The sequence below is a fragment of the Elephantulus edwardii genome, unplaced genomic scaffold (genome assembly GCF_000299155.1).
Source record: "Elephantulus edwardii isolate Elephantulus edwardi_28Jun2011 unplaced genomic scaffold, EleEdw1.0 scaffold00015, whole genome shotgun sequence".
Lineage (NCBI taxonomy): Eukaryota > Metazoa > Chordata > Mammalia > Macroscelidea > Macroscelididae > Elephantulus > Elephantulus edwardii.
The window spans coordinates 14,635,907-14,659,153 of record NW_006399765.1 but is presented as its reverse complement, the minus strand read 5'-3'; the positions used below and the strand labels follow the sequence as shown (position 1 = coordinate 14,659,153).

General features: G+C 40.9%; 1 protein-coding gene across 1 annotated transcript in view; it reads left to right on the top strand.

Moving 5' to 3' along the window:
• CHD6 (chromodomain helicase DNA binding protein 6) overlaps positions 1-23,247 on the top strand; it is a 194,048-nt gene that overhangs the window by 68,205 nt on the left and 102,596 nt on the right. The window contains exons 4-8 of the mRNA XM_006881534.1: positions 4,979-5,126; positions 7,368-7,517; positions 17,324-17,386; positions 18,451-18,509; positions 19,141-19,258. Of these exons, the coding sequence (XP_006881596.1) occupies positions 4,979-5,126; positions 7,368-7,517; positions 17,324-17,386; positions 18,451-18,509; positions 19,141-19,258 (538 nt within the window). The remainder of the gene's footprint in view (positions 1-4,978; positions 5,127-7,367; positions 7,518-17,323; positions 17,387-18,450; positions 18,510-19,140; positions 19,259-23,247) is intronic.

Genomic DNA, 23,247 nt, shown 5'->3' with positions numbered 1-23,247 from the left:
CCCAGTTTTGGGGTGGGTTTTCTTAGCCCAATTTGTTTTAACATGTTGATGCAAATGATGGTAATATATTGGGGGGGGGAAGTGTTTCGAAGTACGATTGTCAATTAAAAGTGTGTGGCAAAGTGTTAAATAGGAACAGTTTGCCAAAGATCAGTAGAAGAAACAACATAAAAGTAAAATGATAAGTGGACTTACTAAGTTTGGAAGTCCTCAGAAGAAACAGTTCAAAGAGGGGGAAGTGACGGAAAGAACCTGCAGGCATTTTTAATTGGCATCCTCATATTCAAGCTGCTGTTTTGTCTGAAACAAGAATAGCTTATCATCAAAGTAGAACAGTCAGAAAACAATGAATAAAAAATTAAAACTAAGGCTACCCAAGTGAAAGAATTCAATGAAAACATTGAGTCGAGGGAAAACTGAGAGTGGTTTATAACATCTGAGTTAATCAGCTGTCCTATCAGGGTGCCCTAGCTTTGCTGGTTAAAGCACCTGTCTAGTAAATAGGAGATCCTCGGTTCGAGTACTAATGGTGCCTAGGCCCATCAGAAAGCATTGTATTTTAAGGGAGCTCTGGTGGCCTAGTGGTAAGAAGCTGTAATGCGATTCCAAAGGCCTGCAAAACCATTAGCTGTTCTGATGGACTGCTGCCTCTGAAAATCCACTGGAGGGTCAGCTGGATGGCACACAGTGGCAGTAGTAACACATCATTAAGGTATCAGTAGCTTTCCTTAATGTTAATAAATCAACTAGTTTGGAGTTGTGTTGTTGGAACTGACCCATAGCTGACCCTCTGGTGGAGACTGCCCATCCTTCTCCCCCAGAGCAGCTGGTGGCCTTGGAACGCCTGCCTTCAGGATTGCAGCGGAGCTTCTTGCCACTAGGCCACCAGAGCTCCCTAGTTTGGAGTTATATAGATAATATTTAAAAAAGCCATTTTCTCTTAGAAATTGGATGAGGGGTGTAAGTGGGGCTAGCTTTTACTTTTCATTTGAGACTAAAATTGTATTTGCATTTGGTTTTGGCATCATTCATTGTCATTTGGTTGCTGACGAGTCAGTGCTGACTAGTCAGGTTTTCAGAGGCTGTCAATCAGGAGTTAGGCTACCAACCCAAAGTCAAGTGGTTCAGATCCACTACTGGCTTCTTGGGGGGAAAAGTAGACAGTTTCCTTCCATGTGATTTGAAATCCAGAGGAGAATCAGTTATGAGTTGGTTTTGACCTGATGACAATGAATTTGTATTTTGAGAGATTTTATTTTAAGATACTCTGGTAAAAATCTTCTTTCTCATGTTATAAGTTGATAGCTTTTGTTTCATTTTTACTCAGGATAATACCATAAACCTGTATAATCTTTCTGATAGGGGAGCGAAATGATTTGGCTCCCTTTTGTCTTCAGTTTAGTACATTCTGTGTTGTTTTTTGTAATCTAGTGCTAATGAAAAAGAAAGACCACAAATAGATGGCTTTAACAAATGCATTTGTTTTCCTATGATTTGGGAAGTTAGAGGTTTAAATTTGGACTGTTGACTCTAGGAGTCCCTCTGTCACTCCTGTAGGAAGATCCTTGATTCCTTCCTCATCTGTCAGCCTGGCATTCCCTGGTGATAAGTCTGAGTCTTGTCCTCCTGTGTTGGGCAGTTTTGTCAGTACAGCGACGTGGGTCCAAAAAATAGCCTGCACTCACCGCTCTTCTGTCATGGTGATACTGGCATCCTCTGACCCTTTGCTCATTTACTGTCTCCTTTATCCCTGCTGAGACAAAAGATGTTTTAGGTCACAACCTAGGGGAGCCCCTCTTTCATCAGATCAGTGCTGTAATCTAATTAAGGATATTACACCTCACTCCAATCACCTTACCACTGATTACCTGAATTTCATATCACATCATAGGGTATAAATACATTTACTGCTTCTAAGGATAGAAGGAGAATTGACGCCTTTGAGCTGTGGTGCTGGAGAAGAGTATTGAATGTACCATGGACTGCCAAGAAAACAAACAGATTCATCCTAGAGAGGGTTAAACCAGGCTGCTCCTTGGAGGCAAGGATTCTGGGGCTTCGCCTGACATACTTTGGACATGTTGTAAGGAGAGACAGGTCTTTAGAGAGGGACATCATGCTGGGTAGAGTGGAGGGACAGCGCAGGAGGAGAAGACCCTCTATGAGGTGGATTGATTCAGTGACTGGGGTAATTGGGATGGGTGTGTCAGAGGCAATGAGATTGGCACAGGATAGAGCACGGTTTAGGGCTGTTGTACATAGGGTCACTATGAGTCGCAAACGACTCGACAGCACATAACAACAACAACGATACTGACTAACGTAAGAGAGTTGAATATAAGAATTCAAAGGATAGCGCAGTAAAATATGCAAAGAGCTGGAGTTAGAAAACCAAAAGGGAAGAACATCTCTCCATTTCTCAAGCTGAAAGATCTTAAGAACAAATTCAAGTCCTGAGTTGCAACACTGAAGGATTCTGTGGGGAAAATAATGAAGCTCTGGTGGCTTAGTGGCAAGAAGCTGCGCTGCATTCCCTAATGTGCATTGTTCGAATCCACCAGATGCTGTACTGGAGAAGGAGGGGCAATCTGCTGTGCTAGTCGGATCTAACTCAGTAGTGCACAAGAAAGAAAAAAAAGAACAAACAAAAGTGATTCAGCAGTGTGAAAATTATTGAACAATATCACTAATACCACATGCAAGTAAAATCTTGTAGAAGATTATTCATAAAGAGCTGAAATACTAAGTATAACATTTGTATACATTTTTTATTAGTTGTTTAATACGGGATTACCCCGCTAAGAAATAAAATTTTTATAAAGGAAAAAAAAAGAGCTGAAATAGTACACCAACAGAGAACTTCCAGAATTTCAAGCCGGATTCCAAAGAGGCTGTGGCTCTGAGGTCAAGTGATATTGGCTGAAAGCAGAGAATATCAGAAAGATACTTACTTAGGTTTTCTTTCTTGTGTAAAAACGTTTGGCTATGTCAATTACAACATATTATGCCTAACACGAAGAATAATAGAAATCCCAGAACACTCAGTTGTGTTCGTGAAAAATCTCTACATAACCACTAAAGCTGAGTAATAATTTTGACACTGAGACTGATGTGGAAAGACATGATTGGAGTGTTTACTCATGGTCCTCTAGCCTCATCAGGGCTCTTCTTAATTGAAGAAAAACGCTTCTCTGTTCTAATCAACCAAGCACTAGCTCCCAAAACTCTCCCTAAGAATCTGTGAAGAAATCTGTGTCACTATCAAGATAATCAGTTTTATTGGCAAAATAAATGCAATTTTTTTAAAGGAATGAGGTGGTTTATATGTGTGTACATATAAATACATACATATATATATATATGTTTTTCTGTGTATATGTCTTCACCCTGAACCACTTTGTAGTAAATTGCATCTAGTATACGTCAGTGTATATTTCTAAAAATAAGGTCGTTTTCTTCCAAAGCTATTGTTTGTAACTTGTAAGCAGTCTTGACATTTAAGATCATTTTAAGAGAAAACCCCCTTCCTCTCATGGTTCCCTCTAAGATTAGTATCATACAGTGCTGACTTTGGAACCTTTACTGCTTTTAAACCTGTCTTCTCATCTGGAACACAGGAAGTATCTTTCCTGAATTTTTCATAAGATTGTGGTTATAAAAGTTAGTAAGATCTAGACTGTCAAGTTCTTTGTAGAGTGGAAATTACTGTATAATGAAAAGCCACATCACTTAAGTTAAATATCCCTGTAAGAACTTAATGTCTTTTTACCGCTGGTTCACTAGTGTCTTCTCTTCTGAACTGCTAAGAAGTGGAAGAACTCATCTTTTCCTTTACTTGAGGTTATTATGTGTGTCTTGTTCCAATCCATTACCTTCCAAAATGGCAGAACCCCTTGTGTTTTCACATCCTCCGGCTAGACTGAAATAGACTTTTATCATAAACTTTCCTGATAGGTAAGGAAGCAGTCTTTACCCTAGGGCCCCGTGGCTGGGCTGTGTTCATCATGACCAGGTTGGAGATCCATGAAGTTGTTCGAGAGAGGTATACGGACTTTTCTGTCAGCCCTGACTGAAAATACCTGCCAGTTTGTCATGTTCCTCTCCCCTCTATAAACAAGGCCGTCCAATATTGCTTTCTTCACCACTCCCTCCAGTAATTCGCTCGATAGGAAACATCAGCTGTTTTGACGGTTTCCTCTTCTTCCACTTTCTGTCACTTGTCAAAATGTATAACTTCTCCTTTTGCTAGGTCTTTCAAATAACTTTCCCCTTTGTGTTTTCATTGATTGACTCTAGCTTACGTCTTCATTTTCTCTTGTCTAAGTAAGACGTGACTAAAGGCTCTTCCCACACAGTGATTTTTAAACTCCAGATTGGTGTACCCTTGGCTTTTCATTCCATTCTTTACAGTAGTGGTTAAGAACATAGACAGCTACATTCAAACTATGTCTCTATCAGTTACTAACTGATATTCCCATAGAGACTTACATGAGCCTTACTGTGCCTAAGATTCCTGAAGTATAATAAAATTTCATGATGGTAAGCCCCTCGAAGGCAGGTTCGGTTTCTGCCGTACTTGAGTTCCTAGTGCTCACTCTGGATCAGTAAGAGTTAATAGTAGATTATGCACATGTTTCTTCCTATGTAGTTTAAAGGCAAATTGAAATTTGCTGATTCTTAATAACTGTGAAGCCATTAAATTTGCTAGAGAAGGGATTATTTTTGTGGACATTTATGTTACTGTGTTTCTAGTTCTATTAATTGTAGCCATAATAGTCATGAGAAAAGATAAAGTGAATTTTGAACCATTTTATATGGATCTTCTGTATTTCTGGAAAGTTGCTCTTGTAAGTTTTTCTTTTAAAGTTTACCCTAGTCCCAGGATTCCAGTGTATGTGATTTTTCTGACTTTGATCATATGAGAAGTCTTAGTTTTCAAAACTGCCCAAGAGATTTAATTCTGAATTTCTCCTTGTAGCAAGGACCAAGGACCGACCCCAGTGGAGAAAAAGAAGAAAGGAAAAAGGAAAAGTGAAACGACGGTGGAAAGTTTAGAGCTGGACCAGGGCCTGCAGAACTCATCGCTGCGGAGTCCAGAGGAGTCCACCGAGTCTACGGACAGTCAGGTACAGCTGCCCGGGAGCCTGGTGGCGCTAAGACTGCTGCATGGGATCTGGCTGTGACTGATCGTGCAGCTGCTCTGGGCCTGTCTCCGGCACGCTGTTCTGCACAGACTTGAGCTGGACTTAGCCTGTTTTGTTTGGTGATCAAGTAGACCAGAAGCCTTTCCCCATCATGCTGATCCTACATTAATACCTGCCGATTTTTTAGGGTAGTTGCTTCCTTTGTAGACTGCAGAAGGAGCTGCTGTAAGGAATGAAGTTGTGAGCCAGTCAGATAAGACTCAGAGTGTCTCTTTTCCCATAATAGGTAATAGGTCTAGGGCGCACAGTGCTGTGCCAGTCCGCACTGTCTTTGTCCTTATTGAATAATTCTCAAGGTTGGATGAATCAGGAATGCACATTCATTCAGTGCATAACTTCTCTTTGGCAAAGGCCAATTCCACGTATATCTGCGATCCTACCCTCCTCTCTTCACCATAAAGCCTTCATATTAAAAATCTGAGGAATAGTCAGTGGTTCACATAATAATGGACACTTTTTTGTAATTCGCATCCAAAATTGTCATTGTTACTATAAAGAAAGCTTAGTGGGCCTGTAATTGTTTCTTTAATATTTTTTTATACACTGAAGTGTACATTATATATTAAGACAAATGTTGAACCATACGTAACTGGTCCAATTTATGTATAAATTCTTATTAAAGACAAACTTAGAACCGGAACTCCTTCATAACTTCTTGCATTTTAGCATGAACTCATCCCTGTTCATATAGCATCAAGATTGCATAATTTCACAGAACATATTATAGACATTACACAATGCACAACCAAAGTAGGGAGTTTGACTATGCCAGAATAGGGAGTTTTGGCAAAACATTGAAAACAAAAAGTACCTACTTAAATCTGATTCCTATAAATATGCTAAAGTGTTCCTGTCATATTGGTAGGAATTTTCTGTCTGGTTAAAGATGGCTTCTCCTGGACATGAATTCCTGTATTTGAAAGGGCTCATGTTTCCTCTGAGATCCTTAGCAACTTATCTGAGCATCGCTGTTTCAAGAAGACCTTTAAAATGAGACTGACTTTTTATAAAAATCATCTATACCCTCATAGTTTTCCAGATCATGTTCACTGTAGAGCATTCCTAATGGCCTAAGTGGTAATTAATTGTTGTGTCTGGGATGTCAAGGCAGAGACCCTGTCACTGACTTTAAATAAGCTGGAGCCCATAACTGTTAGGTATCAAGTTTGACAGGTGAGCAAGCACCTCGGGTTGATGGGAGCTAGCAGGGCAGGAAGTGCTTGTACATTGGGGACCTGTGTGGTCTGTCAGGGTTGGAGGGCGTTGGCAGACAGGTTTTTATGAACAGTTCACACTCACAGTTAAGTGTCATAGAGGTGACAGCAAAGAAATGAAGAAGAGAGAGAAAAGAAGCCTAGGAAATTACTTTAGAAGAAAGAAGAATGGGTCTTTGCTTTTGTATATGTTTTGCTTTTTGATTTTCAGGGTTTAAGTACTTGAGAGTGAACTCACTGGTGAATGATTCTCTCCAGTGTCTGTTACTTGAATATGATGAGCACATAGAGATGAACACCATGGCTTTCTGTTTGAGGAAAGCTGCTGGGTTGCTTTGTTGTTGCATGTGCTCTCCCTGAAAGGTCACAGGCTGCTTAATTATTGATGAATCCTTCGATAGTAACTCACGAACTGTGTTTGTCACACCTAGGCTGTCTCCCTATATCTCAAAGGGCATTTTGAGAGTCACAGAGTAAGTCCTGATAAAATTATTGTTGCTTTTAAAATACGTTTTTTAGGAGTGCATTGTAGGTGAATGCAGTCAAAGCCAAAATAAAATAAAAAGCTGCCACATTGTGTCTTGCAGTGGCATGTTGCTGTCAGAAGTGGAGCTTCTGTCAAAGATACTGGCTCTCCCCCCACCTTGATTTTACCAGATAGAAAGGATAAAAGCCCCAGCCGTTGATGACTCAAGCACTCCCACTGGAGCCTGGGATGGCACCTTCTCAGTGGGTCCTGGCAGTCTGCAGAGTGGGCTTTTGTTCCCTCCCTCAGCTTGATCTCATTTCAAGTCAGTTTAGTTCCGATAAGAATGATGTTTAAGGAAGATTCTTTTGTAGATGAAGACACTTCTCCTTTACGTGTGAGCGAGTATAGATGAGAATATTCTCGAGCCCGTTTTGCCCGTGACTCTGAGAGCTCCTCTGGTGGGATGTGTTTGCCCTGCAGAAACGACGGTCAGGACGACAGGTGAAGCGCAGAAAATACAACGAGGATCTGGACTTCAAAGTTGTAGATGATGACGGGGAAACAATTGCGGTCCTTGGAGCTGGCCGGACATCCGCCCTCTCGGCTTCTACCCTGGCTTGGCAGGCAGAGGTATGTATGCCTGTACTTGAGGGTACTGACCATGTTTTGGCAGGCATTTTGGCCTATTGGACAGAGTTATTGAGTGGCTCTATGTTAAACCACAGATTAGATCATTTTAACTATTGCTTAAAACCTTTCATTACTTCCTCTTGAAGTTACAGTAAAACTCAGACTGGGCCCATCCACCACAATTAGTCTTCCCTATTTCATCAAATTTAATACTTGAATCACTTTCTAGCCACACTGGTTGTCTCTCACGCTGACTGTCTCTAATGTGTTGGACCAAGAGTTCTTTCCTCCTTGGAGGTCTTTGCTGGGCTGTTCCTTCTGCCTGAATACTGTTTACTGCACGTTTTGCCTGACTGGTTCACCGCTGTTTCAGTTTCATTTTGGTATCCCCTCAGATCTTTCCTGATCCTGTAATCTGAAGTTGATTCCCGCCCTTCATATCAGTGGTATGAGCAGGCCTGGCAGTGTGTGCTGGAATCCAGAGGCTGCATAGAAGGTGTAGTCAGGGAAGGGGAGGCCAGGGCCATCAGAGGACAGGGTTGAGAAGGGATCTTTCTGACATGAACTTAAAGGTCCCGGAGTCTGCATGGTACTGTAAGTTGTGGCGTGACAGGTCTCTGAGCGTGGCTGCATTAGGGGATATGATTTGATCTTATTCCTCTGGCGGTGAGATATACGGGCTAAGTGGTAGGAAGAATCAGATTGCAGCACCTCGGGTACCAGCTGAGACATTTGGCCTTTAGCCTTGAGATTGAATGAGGGATAGATGGGCTCAAGCAGAGAAATAAGATAGCTGTATTTGCCCTGTAGGAGTTTCCTTGGCAGCGGTGTCACAGAGGAAGAGGAGTAGCTTTAGGACCTGATACACATTACTAGAGAGGAAGAGAGTGAGTGTTGGAAAGGAGGAGGTCTGTGCCAAGGAGCTTATGGGGAAGAAATCGCGAGCAGAAGCAGCAGCAGGCTGTGTGGGGGAGGCCCATTGTTGCCAGCAGCACATTCTGGGATGCAGCCTGTCTGTCTCCACAGTCCCCATCGCTGACTTGGCAGAATTTGTGCTCGGTGTGAGCTGCAGCAGTACAAATACCTGTCCTTCCTCCTACCAGTCAACACGTGTCCTCCCGTAGCCAGTAATGCTGTATCTTCTAAACCACCTTTAACCAACTTAATCATCATACATGTCCTTTCAGTCTTTGCTTACATGGAAATTAAGCAGGAGGAGGGGTGTTGTTCCTATTTTAACAGGCAGGAAAGTAAGGCACAGAACAGAGCAGGGTGGTATGATCTTAGATCACAGAGTTTTGGAGCAGCGGTAATGAGTGAGCAGCACATAAGCATTGATTTCACGTCTCTGTGCTCAGGGCTCCCTAGCTAATGAGTACAAGCCCTAATACGAATGATATAGGGATGTATGGTCAGTGCAGTACTTTTCCAGTAAATAGTTAACAGGTAGCCATTGCAAGTCTGCCATAGGTTCACGTTGCTTTGAAATGGGTTTTCTTTTTTTCCCTGGGGGATTTTATGGTTGGTTTTGTAGTTAAAACATTGTAAGGAATTTTATTTTCTCCTGTTAGTCATTTAGTCTAAACTATTCCCTGTATTTCACTTGCTAGGACTTCTCCCCTGGCTTCTGCCAGGCAGCTTTACCTTATCTGACAAAAAAATAATACAAGAAGGTTTATCTATCTTAACAAGGATTACCGACTCCTCCAAGGGTACATTAAAGAGAGGGTTTATTTATAGCTTCATAGAAGATGTGATCTGGATTTGCATTAATTAGGCCTGAAAAAATTTTATTAACTTTAAGACGACGACTTGACACAGTTGGTGTTGATGTTCGTGGAGACAGCAGTGGATCTGGTTTCTATGCCAAAAGCCTGGCCCGGCCTGCAGGGTGGTCAGGTAGTCTGAGAAGGGACTGCAGAGGGCTACTTATTCAACAGTTTTCACATTGGTGCTCTAGGGGTTCCTAGAGGTAGTAGAGCCAGAATAACTTCTGTGTGTTTCACATAGTGTGTTTTCTGATGGGGTTTAAACAGTGATTTTCCAGCTGATGCAATGTTTAAAGGCTGTGGAGCTCATCACGCATTCAAGGCAATTCAGTTGTACAGCACATCAGTTGAGGAGGACACTTTTTCTTCTTTCTTTCCCCTAAGGCCCTCCTTGGGCTGGACTGGGTCTGCCTTCCTGGTTGTGATAGTTTGGCGCAGCGAGGCATGTGGACTGCTTTTCAGAAAGGCCTCTCTGCCACCCTTCACATCTGTGGTACCTTTTTAATATTTGCTGCCCAGATCTGTGACTGCTGACTGCTGTCCCAGGCCCAGATTGCACCCTCAGCATTGATATTACCTAGTGATGAGTTGCTCAAGACTCATCTGTTCACATGATTTATTCTAAATGAAGACTGGCATGTTAGCACAACCCGGCTTTTAGAATCCAGAGGACAGCCTCAGCCCCTGACGTAGGGGTGAGATTGAGGGTCTGAAAATTAAGTATCAATCCTGATTGAGACATTCCTTCCATGTTCTTCTTGAACTGATGTTGGTGCCTGGAACACAGACAGACTTTGACAGTTTGGCATAGAGACTTTTCAGAAGAGGCTGTTTCACTTTGTGTCTTACTTTCTTTGGATAGCTTGCATGATTTTGCTTTTCAGGGGAGAAAAAAAAACTGATATTGAATGAGGCTACAACTCCTGTGCCTTGCTCTGTGTCTACATACAGTTCCTCTTTTTTGGCCTTTTCCTATGCTCAGTGGGCAGAAGTCAGTTGTTACTTCCTCCCGGGAGCTCCCTGCTCTCACCAAGTGGGATTAGCGCCCCACTTGTGTGCTGCCTTGACAAGCAGATATATTAGCGTCACCCGTCACTGTTGTTTAAACCTGGCTGCTTTTTTGTTTCTTTATCCTAATCCATAGCTGTTTCCAGGTAGATGTGTTTCTCTTTTGTGTGTGTGTATCTCTCAAAGCTTAACTGAATTTCTATATTGTAAAATTTATATTGGCTCTCAGGGACCATTTAGATGAAACCTTAGTATCCTTTGGATGTTTGTTACTCTCAGTCAAGAGTTAGCTACAGCCCTTGCACAGTTCTGCCAGGTTCACAGCCTGCAGCTACTCTGATTCCTCAGGGCCTCTGCTCTCAGTCTCACTCCTGAGTGCTCTCTTACTTTGAAGTTCTAACTCTTGGAGACTTACAGGACAAAGTTCATGGAATTTCCAAGGCTGTAAATCTCTATGGAAGCTCACTGCCACATTTTTCTTATCCAGGGTTTAAGCCACTGACTTTTTAGTGAGTGATTAAAATTTATAATACATATTTTGGAGGAATACCATTCAGTTCATAACACTGCATTTATCATGTACTAACTACTAACTTAATGAATAAGCCTGTGTAGAATCAACTGTATGAAATACATATGAATTAACTCTTGGTTTAGAAAGGCAAGAAAAAATTTTCCCCCTTCTCCTCTGCCCTTCTTTTCTTTTTACGAGGTACGTCTGGCACTCATCTGTATTCTTAGTTCAGTTAGGCATTTGCACCTGCAGACAGATGCTCTTTGCTAAAGCTACTTTAGAAAGTGTTGGCATTTCTCTGGCCTGTACCAGCTGTTAACGTGGTACAGAGACATTCATTCTGGCCTTTCATCACTGGGCTCTTTACCACTCAGCTTGACTAAGTAAGGTTTTGACTGTTCTGTTTCTTCATTGGCTTCAACTAAGAGCCTGTAATGTGTTTTTCTTTACATTGTCTCCTATGCTTGTTTCCTCTGGGTTTCTGCTGCCACTGTTTGTACCTATTCACATTATTGCTGTGGACACTTGTCTATTCCTTGATCCAGGTCTCTATCAATCCTAATCTATTACCAGATTAAATTTCCCCGGACTATTGCTGTCATCTTCTCAGTGTCTTGTTCAAGAAATGAATGGTGGCTACTTCTTAATTTCTTTGTTAGATCAAAACTCCTGCAAAATTTTTTTTTAAATGAGGCCATAACCTACCTACTCACCCTTGTTTATTTCTGCTACTCTCTATATAAGGGCGCTCTGATGGCATAGTGGCAAGAAGCTGTGCTGCAATTCCTAAGGCACGTAGTTCAAGGCCACCAGCTGCTCTGTATGTTTCTGTTCTAATAAAATAAGCTTCTCAGTATACATATATGCATCATACTTATTATATTTAAATTCATTATTTTGGGGGGCATATTTTTCCTTATCTTTCTCTTCACCGTCCATTTTTAAGAACCTTTGTTTTCTAGGATCATCACATACTCTCTGAAATCCAAGCTGTTCCTATTTTTTTCTGAAACTTCATTGGGTTTATAGATGTTATTACATCAAGTAACATTTACATCAAGATATTTCTAAAACAGTTATTTTGTCCTCCTTGATGAGTGTCAGCCCCTGGTGACTGGACATCATGTTTGGTACTCTTTTTTGGTACCTCTTAAAGCATATTGCATATACTTGGTGATTTAGAAACCGACTTTCTTCTTGTTGGACTCTTCCTTGTTGGCTGGCTACATAGAAGTAAATGACGTGATTGCTTTAGGTTGGGCTAAATAAGATTGGAAACTTTCGAGATTTCCCCTAAGAAAAATTTATTTTAATTAAAAAAATCCTCTGACTTATAGTTGAATGAGCTAAAATGGTCTTCTCTGAAGGATAATTTGAGAAAATTCCAAGCAGTTATGAACAGATGGCAGTTGTAGAAGTGTATTTGGCAAGCAGATTTGGTTTGTATCTGTGTGTATGTGTACACACTGCATGTTTATACACACATGATCATGCTTATGCACGTCTCTGTTTAGGGAAAAAAAAGGCATAATCTTCCAGAGATCACTTCCTGCTTGGATATGTATTTTGAAAATGTTACTTGCTTTTCCTTCTTATGATCACCATTGGAGTGGAGGGGTGTGTGTGCATATTTTAATAAAAACAACACAATATATAGATAGTTTAGCCAGGTCCCAGGAAGAAACTGACATTTCATTTTAAACTCTTCGGTATTTATTTCAATTTTTCTATGGTGAAGCATGTTTTGAATCTTCCATCATTTAATACTTAAAATCCTGTGCTTTCTTCATCCAGGATTTGATCTAACGTTTCTTTATCTTTAGATAAAATACTTTGAATTGCAGTGACTTTACTACTAGTATCACACTTACTTTTATCTTTTATTCATGTTAGAGAAGACTATTTGAAGCAATTTAGTGAAGGAATGAGCATTGCTCCTTTCTTGCTAAATTGTTTGCTCATTAGGAATATAAATTTTAGCCTTGGGGGCAGGTTCGGAAGGTAATGACCATTTATAAAAGCTCAATGTTAAGGAGCTTGAGAGACTATGCAAAAAGTGAGAAGATATAAAAGTGAGGAATTGGGTAGGAGATTAAAATTTAATCTTTGGACATTTTAAGTTTCAGAAAGCTATTGAATAGTGAAAGGAATGCTGATATTAAAGAACAGATATATTTTGGAAAAAGCGTAGCCAGAGTACCCCTTGGAGGCAAAAATGGTGAAGCTCTGTTTTTCTTACTTTAGACATTTAGCTATTTCTTGGAAAGGGACATCATGCTAGGATAGATGGAGGGTCAGCAAAGGAGAAGACGACCGCCAACAAAATGGGTTGACATGATGACTTCAGCAGTGGGCTGTAGGATGTGCGAGATGATGAGGATGGCTCAGGTTAGGGCAAGGTTCAGGGCGGCTGTTCACTGGGTCGTTGTGAGTTCTTGACTCCACAGCACCTAACAACAACAACAATCAAAAGGTGAAGGTGCTCTGGTGGCCTAGTGAGTTAAAGTTTGCCCTGCCAATCCAAAGGCAAGTGGTTCTAATCTACCAGCTCCACAGGAAAAACTTGGGCAGTCTCCTCCTGTGCAGTTTACAGCGTCTGAAAACCCGCTGGAGGATCAGCTGTGATTCACTTCTGACTCAATGGCACATACCAATCAAAAGAGGAGGCTGTCTCTCCACCTTAAGAGTGGGAAAGCTGATGGACGATCACTGCCAGTCAGAATCCGCTCAACAGCACTGGGCTTTTTAGTTTAATACTGAAGTGGAGGTATCAAGTAACAATTTTAAACAGGACCCTAGAGAATTTCTGAACTAAATGTATAAATTTGGGATCCATGTATTAGATTCAGAAAAGAACTTAAAAATATCTAGGACTAATATGGTGAGTTGTTCATATGGTCACTATGGGTCATACTCAACTTGGTGGCATAGTCAACAGCAACCATGGCAGTGTTTCCTTGCTCTGTTCTGATGACTGCCTTTTGGTTCAAGTATATAAGTTTCGCATTAGCATGATCAAGTGTTCTGGGATATAGACACATGTAAATATATCCATGCTTACAACTTTATATGTATATAAAAGTCAAGAAATCAAAAGTGTTGCACAGGGGAAATCTGCTATCATGGTCGTCTCCAAAGTGCAAAAGAATAACAGTGTCTGTTTAAAGACAGAGGTGTGCCTGATCCAAGTCATGGTCTTTTCAGTTCTTTCCTGTGCATCTGAAAGTTGGACAGTGATTAAGGATGCCAGAAGAGGCATGCGTGCCTTTGAGTTGTGGCATTAGAGAAGAGCACTGAAGAGTCCAGGGACTGTCAGAATGAAAAGCAGGGATGGTGAAGCTTTGGGCATGCCAGGAAGAGGCAGTCCTTGGAAGAAAGCATCGTGCTGGGAAAAGTGGAGCTTCAGGTCTTTTTTTCCCTCTGCACTTTTCAGTGCTTTGTTTACCTTTGGCGAGCAGGGTATCAGGCCCCTCATTCTTAGGAGTGGGCTTGTTGCTCATAAGACAGCTTTACCTGTAGTGTTTTTTTACCAACTATCTGACTCTTTTTCCACAATAACTATACTAAAATATTCCCACCAGCAGTGGATATAGATTCCAATTTTTCTACATCCCCTTTAATACTTGCTATTTTCTATTTTGTTTTCTTCTCATTTTGGCCATCATAGTGGAAGAAAAATCCTAAGCAATTTTTAAAGAATTACATGAATATGCCTGACAGCATTCTCGATGATGAAGACCATATCTCAGTTGTTTTTGTAAGACCAGAGCAGAAACATAGATGGTACTCAGTAAATAATAGGGAAAAAAATTTAGGAAAGAGATGAAATATAAAGAAGGGTAGGAAGGATGTTGGCTTATAAATCTATATATCTAATTAGTCCTAACCAAACACTTGTTCCTTTACTTCCACCTTCCTATATTCCAAGCTCTTCGATGGCAGGCAAGGTTGGAGGGTGTGGTCCTTGCGACACTTGAATGAAAACCTAATTCTGGCTCTTTGTCATTAACCGTTCTGACAGTGGAGATGGAGAAGGGAGAATTGTATTACGTGACAGATCAGATATAGTGATTATTCCCAGTCTTTTGGCCTTGGAGAGTTCAGATCTTTCCTCACTGTAGTCTTTTCATTTAACGTTCACCAGATTGATTACTGAGCTGGTCTGCCTGATCTTTCCAATGCACTTAGCTATAAAAATGTACAAAACAAGAAAGATTTTCCATTTGTGAGTGAAGACAGGTAGTAAACAATTAACTACATCCCTCTCTTCCTTGCCTATGCTTGAGCTTAAGCAGAGCAGATACTTAACTAGAAAACCAACAGTTGCCTGTGTCTCCCTCCCCTTTCTTCTGTTATATGTAAGCATGGTTCACTGCTGCTTTCTTGAGCAAGGGGAAGGGACTCTTGTCATTTTGGATTAACTTCCTCATGGCACCTAGCGCAATGCCATGTGTCTGGGGGAGCATATTAGTTATTTGTAACCTTTTGGGAGCATCTGCCTGTGCTTGTTGATTTCCATAATTCTTTCTTGCCATCTGCCCTCATTTTTTAAACTACTGACCCTTTTAGGAGAGGAGATGTAAAAATCTAAAGAAATGTAGTGTTTCCTGTAATGGTGTGGCTTTGGGAGAGCAGAACCCTCAGAATGAGTAGTCTGAAGATAGTGATCTGCAACTCAAATGATCATCCTGGGAAGCATCGAGGAGAAACCTCTGGTAGTGGCTTTGGCAGTTTGGATGGTTAAGATTAATGTCCTTTTCGTACCACTGTTTTAAGTCTCATACTGTAACAAACGCTAGATCTAGAAAGGTCTTGGTACATATATCTGTTGCTTCTGAGTTGATTTTTACTGATAGCGACCCTTTAAGATAGAGTAAGTAGAATTTGGCTTTGTGGGTTTCCCAAGGTTAAAAATCTTTGCAGGTGCAGATTGTCTTTGTCCCCCATCGTAGCTACAGAACTCGGCTGCTGACATTTCTGTTAGAAGCCAGGCACCCAACTACAGCGTCACCAGGGCTCCTTTTTGAACAACAACAACAACAAACACTATCATTGGGTCACTTCTGACTCATGATCTCTAAAGCTGAAAATCTTTACAGGCGGATTCTGCCCCTTTTTTCTCTTGTGGTAGTTTTTATCCACAAGCCTTTCAGTTAGCAGCCTAACATGTAATGCATTAGGCCATCAGGGCTCCCCTCCAGATTTCTTACAGTACTGTTGTTGTTGTTGTTGTTGTTAGGTGCCATCGAATCTGACTCGTCGTGATCTCATGAACAACTGATCCGATCACTGTCCTATTTCATTCCATCCTCACAGTCCCTGAGACACTCAAACCCTTGCCACAGTCATCACATCAACCTACCTGGTTGAGGGTCTACCTCCTTTTGCCACCCCTTTACCTTTCCAAGCATGAGGTCCCTCCCCAAGGAACAGCCTCTTCTAGCAACATGCCTGAAGCCTGTGAGGTAGAGCTTCCTCGTCTTTGCCTTCCGTGTGCACTCAAACTGCATGCTCTCCAACTGTCATCCTTAGTCATAGTGCAGCTCTTAGATGCATAGCAAGTGACTGAAAAGACCAGGGCCTGGATCAGGCGCACCTTTATCCTCAAACTGACATCATTACTCCTAAGTAATTTGGAGAGGTCCCTGACTGGAGACTTTCCCAGTACATACAGAAGTGCTGAAATTGAACTGCTTTATTCAAGTCCTAGAGAGAATGGTTAAACACATGCACATTCTGATTCAATCTTTTTTAAGTTTATCATTTTTAAGGATTTTATTATAATAAACATTCTGTAGAGAGAATTTTTGTAGGAATTCGTAATCTAGTAATTTTGATACGTACCCAGAATAGGAAGAAAAGAATGAATTTATTTTAGTTAGGATTTGCATTCATTAGTTGGGATAGCATGATTATCTGCTAAAACAGAAAGTCATTTCAAGATGCATTGGGTAAAATGGCACTGTTGAGTAAGAGGGTAATTATAAGTGAGATTTGCATAGTGCTTACTGTTCAAAAATGTTTTTATGTGTCATTTTGTTCCTCTCAGTAACCGAGTGCAACGTCTTATTTTTAACTCCTACTTTAATATTTAATAGATTTGAAATTGAAGAGATGTTTGCTGACTTGTCCCACCAAGTTAGTAGATGGTAGGTGTCAGAATTGAGACCTGATTTTACAACCCTCTCACTATTTTCTCTTATAGCTTCTTAAAAATTGTACCCAGCAACACATGGGCGTTTTGACAGCGAAAGGATGTAAATCTAGGGCCACTTTTAGTGTCGTTAATAGCAGATCTGAAATTGAGTCTGAAAAGCCTTATGTGTGAGAGGAATGTGACAGGGTTGTGCCCAGAGGTAGGGCCTCACCCTTTTGCAGACTACATAAAATGCTCAGGACTCAAAGATGAACTTGTAAAGTAGTTAGTAATAATTACATACTCTTGTTTAGCTTTTATGCTCCCCTTGGACTCCATGGTTCTAATCATTTTCTTTCTTTTTAACTTTTGTTGCTAGGAGCCTCCAGAAGATGATGCCAACATCATTGAAAAGATCCTGGCATCTAAGACAGTCCGAGAGGTGAGTGGCTCCTGTTTCTAGCTTCTCTGTCACCGCCATGGTGACACCCTTTATGAAGAGCTATTTGGTTAGAGAATGTGGTCAGTTTTTTGGTTTTGGTTTTTCTTTGTGAGAATTCAGTAAGAATATAATCAACTATTTTTAGCCCCAAATAGAATTGTAGGATATGTTGTTGTTGATTGCTGTCGAGTCGAGAACAACTCATAGCGACCCTGTGAACAAAAGGCCTGAAGCCTTTCTATAACTGTTGTCATTTATCAAAGTTAAGATTCTTAAATATCTGCGTATGAGACTAAGCTGACTTTCTCTCTCATTCTAATCCTACCAAGAAGTATATAGCATTTAGTTGCTGTAGCCCATTCAAGTCAGCAGAAGACCAAGAACATGAGAATGAAAACATGATGTCAGCTTAGTAGCAGTGACTTTGGGGCATTCTTTAGATGACATGGGCATATCCGGGCTGTTGTAGGCTGCGTAGAGAAACTTCGGGAAGAGGGGGGATTATGATAGAACTTGTGGAAGAGTTATTTCCTCTTTACCTCACGTGTTTGTGGAAGTGAAGCTCTTTAAGCATGAACACTCACTTTACTATCACACTTTGGTCCTGACGTTTCTCAGAACCCTGGGCCAGTGTGGATTTATTAAAGACACGCAAGATAAGAGACCATATTTACATCATCACAGGGTTTTGGAGAACCTATTCAACAGCTAGGGAGCCCTGGTAGCCTAGTGGAAGGAACTGTGCTGCAATCCTGAAGGTACGCAGTTCAAGGCCAACAGCTGCTGCACAGGAGAAGGATGGGTAGTCTCCTCCTGTGTGATTAACTGCCTCTGAAAACCTGCCGGAGGGTCAGCTATGAGTCATTTTTGACTCTACGGTACAGAACAACAACATTCAATAGCTATCAGAAGACAGTCTGGAAAAATGGGAACATTCTTAGGAAATCTTTACAAAAGCCTCGTGGAAATCTTGATTTACCTTTTGTGTGAGGGGTGGAGAGCAGTGTATACGTAAGGGTGATCTGCACAGGATCTAGGCTAATACCTGTTTCTCTTGGTTACAGGTTCACCCTGGAGAACCTCCGTTTGACTTGGAGCTATTCTACGTTAAGTATAGAAATTTGTACGTTAATTTATTATGTTATTTGGATTTTGTAGGGGTGAAATTTCCCTCTTCATACTTAGCCTCCCCTAAAGCATAACCGACAGATACCCTGATTGCCTTACGCTCACCATAAGCAGTAGTGTTCAACTCTGACCGAGCAAAGGGCATACAGAGAGCTTTTTAAAACTACTGAAGCCCTTGCTCCACCTAAGACTAGTTGACTTAGATTCTGAAAGTGGAAAATAAAGACTTTTTTTAAAAACAAACAAACACCAAACAAAACCCCTGACAGTTCTTCTTTGCATGTGGAGAACCATTGTCTTGTGACTTCCCCCCCCCCCTTTCATTTCTCTCCCTTTGCCCATTTTGGCTAATACATGTTAATGCCTGCCAATGTATACCCTCCCTCTGCTCTCAGCCAGTTTCTATAGAAACTACAGAGAGATCAGTTGCTCAGAACTATTCACTTGTTTTGTTTCCTCTTTTGCTTTTAATGGGCAGAGCTCTTCGAAGCCCAATTCTCAAGCAGTTTTACAGCCTAGCACTCCACTGCTTCTGTATTAGGTGGCCGTCCTGTTTATTGAACATCTTAAAGCTCAGTCATTTGCTAGCTATGTGCTTGTTTCACAATTTGTGTGTCTTTGGATAGTTCCTACTTACATTGTAAATGGGCCACAATGGAAGAGCTCGAGAAGGATCCTCGCATCGCACAGAAGATCAAGCGATTTAGGAATAAGCAAGCCCAGATGAAGCACATTTTCACTGAGGTGAAGCAATGTTTACTCATTTGTTTGCTGCTCTTTCTTGCAGTATTGCGTTCTGGGTTTTAAGTTGCTAAATTTCTAAGTTCTAGTTGAAATCCTATGAAACTCTGCTGCTCAAGTCACATTGCTAACTGTGAAACTAGTCCATATTTAAACTAAAAATAAATTATCCACCAGTGTCTTAACATTATACCTTAAAAAGTGGCAACTCATAAGAGCATGTGTGTTGATCAGAGTACCTGTAATTAAAATGAGAAGATGGTGGATACAGGAATATTTTACCTCTTTCCCCTACAGAAGGTCAATTCCAAAGCAATGTAGTTTTTATGTAAAAGCAACAAAAATAGAAATGTTAAGAGGAGAGAGGCTTATATTTACATAAATTATATTTATGTAAACTTGGAAATTTCTAAGCATCATAACATTTAACAAGGAGAATTGATGAATTTGAATATTAAAACAAATATGTACCATGTATACATTAGAAAATGTCATAACCAAATGTTAAAGCTAAATAAGGAAAAATAACTTTGTGATGTTTAAGTATATTTATGTCCATACACATTTTTCTTTAATTTCATTACATTAATTATTGTTTCATTTCATTAAATTAGTTAATCGTACATACATACAAATGTTGATGACACTTGTTTATGACATCTTTTTTCTCCAATATAGTAACCCTCCTATTATGCACATACACACACACACGCATGCACAAAAAATACCTTTAATGATTAAAAATACTTTTTATAACACAAGAAACCATATTTCAGATAGAAAACATGGAACAAAATGGTCAAACATTAAGAATATAGGAAAAATTTTGGTCGCTAACTATGAAAATGTAGTTCGTTTTATTAGTAATCAAGGAAATGAGAATTAAGATGGAATTTTTTTTTGAAACTTACAAATATTTGGAGATTTCAAAAACAGTGTTATTCTTGCTGCTGAAGGCCTAGAGAGGGGGACAGGGGTATGTGAGGAGTGGGAGCAGTACATGGTGTAACCTGTCAGAAGAACATCGTGTCTCCAAACTGTACCTGCTTTGTCCTTGCAGCTATACTTCTTTGTTTAATTTAAGGAAATCATCACATCATTTTACAAAACTTAGCTATGGCAATGAGATGGTCATAATAGTAAATAATGGAAAAGAGCCAAAATGTTAGATAGTAGGCATTTGTTCCATTTAAGTACTTTCCATAGAGTGGAATGTTATGTGAATAATAAAAATGATACTGGGGAAGATTAATGAATGCAAAGATGTTTAGTATTATAGTGTTAATGAAAATGTCAGACTCTATCTGGGTGTCGTTCTATTTAAAGGAGTAGAGTGCAGGAAAAAGGGCTTCCTATTAAAGTATCCCAGACATCTTGAATATATGTAAAAAGATTTGGCATTGTTTTCCTACTTGGTGAGATTATGGTGTTTTGTTTTTTTACGTAGCATTTCAACTTTTTATGCATATTACTTTTATAGTAAAGAAAGAAATAATCAGAAATATTCTTTGAATGTAAGTCTCTAGTCCTAGTGCCTGAAGTATACTTAGATGCGGCAAATTAGAGTAAATTGCTGCACATGCTAATTTATCTCTTGTTCTTGTTTTCCACTTTTCCTCAAGTGACAGAAATGTGATTGTTTCAGGGTAATGCCAGTAAACACACTTAGAGTCACAGTGTGGAGTTTTTCTGTTTAGCCTTCGTGTTTGGCCCCAGCCCTGCCTATGCTTGCTTTAAAGCACGTGAGAAGTGATTTGCACGATCTGTTCCTCCAGTCACGCTGGGAGGAGGACATGACTAGATTGGCGAAAGCCATTCATTAAGCCCTAAGGACTCTCATTCCTTCCTTGCTACCTTTGAGTCGTACCTCTGTTGTAGCAAGTATTCACAGCGGCAGTGACTCCTTTCATGTCTCTTGTTTCCACTGTAACCTCTGTGAGCTGACAGAACCCCTGTCTTCCTCGTATTGCTGTCCCTGAGAGTAAGCAGAGGTCAGTGATTGGTCATTATTTTGCATTCCCAGGTAAGGAGGAGAGCTTGCCGTAAGCCATTTCTCACTTCACGTCCTCCAGCCCTGAAGGTTTGCTGGGGGGAAAGTCTGCACTCCTGCGTCTGTCTTACAAATCCCATCTTTGTGGCTTGTTCCCAATACAGTGATTTTTCCTTAGTTGAGCATAGAGGAAGGAAGCTCTTACAGGGTATCCAGCCCTATCACAAGGACTCATAGTCTCGTGGGCAGGAAGGCCTTTGAGTCAATTGATGGACAGCATTGCAGTGGAGAGCGTGCTGACAGCACTGCTTTTGTTCTTGGCTGGTTCTGCCTTTTTATTAATAATTTGGGTAAATAATATTCTTGTGATACAGGTAATAGCTTAGTTTCAAATATAGTGTCTTTATGCCCTTTATCTCCCAACTGCTACGAGGAAGCTAGGGTAAAGGGGGCTAGAGAGGGTGCAGGAGACGCAGGAGGCCGTGGTTTTCCCAGGTGCCACAGAGGTTCAAGTCTTCTGCCTCGGAACCCTTAAGCCTTCTGAAGACCTAGAAGGCTTTGCAGTCCAGCACAGCAGTGGGAGGATAAATAACAAGAAGTGTGCCTTTAATGAATGAAATATAATCTGTTTTTAAAATGTTTGTATTTTGGAAATTGGGTCCAGCTGAAAGTGACAAAAATAACTGGTTAGCAATTGTAGGCAAAGAAGATACGGCCAATTTAATTACCTATACACAGCCTGAGTGCCAGGAGTGAGATTTAGCTGCTTAACCAAGGAAAGCTAATCCTAGACTGCACCAAGAAAACAGTCCTGCCAGGAATGGCTCCCCTCAATTGTCAGTTTATAGGGGTACCAGGGTTCAGTGAGGGACTTTACAGAAATAGAACTGTTCACGAGAGCTGGAACAGTGGGGAAGAAGGCAAAAGTGTGATTCAGTAATTGAGAGCAAAGACTGCAAAGGGCTAGTGATAAGGCTTGAGTAAAACTGCCAGGGTCCAGTCCCAGCTCTGTGCCCACATCACAGCCATGTGACCCTGGGCCACTTGCATAAGCTCTTTGAGGCCCAGGCTTCTCCTCTGTGCAGAATGGAACTCGTTGTAATTCTGCTTCAGAGGATACCTGCAGTGTTAAATGACGCAGTGTGCCTGGAAGAAGCACTTGGCGTGATGCTAGTCTCTACTCACTATTCTATAAATGTGACCTGTCTGAAGGACCTGGAACCCGGGTATGAAAAGAACAGACAAGGGTTATTTAACCCAGGTAGAGGAGATGGTTGCCTGCAAGTCATCGAAGAGCCAACACAGGCAAGAATCCATTTCTTTTCTGTGGCTGTAGAGGAAGTTAAAGATATATATGGAGCTCTGGTGGCTTAGTGGTAAGAAGCTGTGTTGCCATACCAAAGGTACCTGGTTCAAATCTACCAGCTGCTCTGTGGGAGAAAGAAGGGTAGTCCCTTCCTGTGCGATTAAACTGCCTCTAAAAACCCACCGGAGGCTCAGCTGTAAGTCATTTCTGACTTGCTGTTATAGAGTAACAATGAAGAATGAGTTCATACAGTGAGACATGATTATGAGGAAGAACAGGCTACAATTTAATAATTACAGTGATAAAAGATCCCATAGTACCACTAAACAGGGAGAGGGAAAGCTGTCTTGGGCTTTAGAGACTAGTCAATTTCCTGACAAGAATAATTGAATTGGATTGTGACTCTTCCAGGAATGATGTACTATAGATTCTTGTATTGATCGTAGAAGAAGCAGCTACATAGTCACTGATGTGCTGTCCCCTGGGTTGGAAAGGCAGATCCTCAGCAGGAGAATGAACCCAGTTGAAATCCTGCCGGGAAGGACTTTGATTCTCACATGAACCCTTTCTCACTGTGTTTCCTAATATGGCCCAGGGAATAGGAGTCACTTAAAGGCTTAAAGGGAGCGCTGTTGGCATAGTGCCTAGGGAGTTGCACTGCTCACCCAAAGGTAGTGCCTTTCTGGGGGTTCGAAT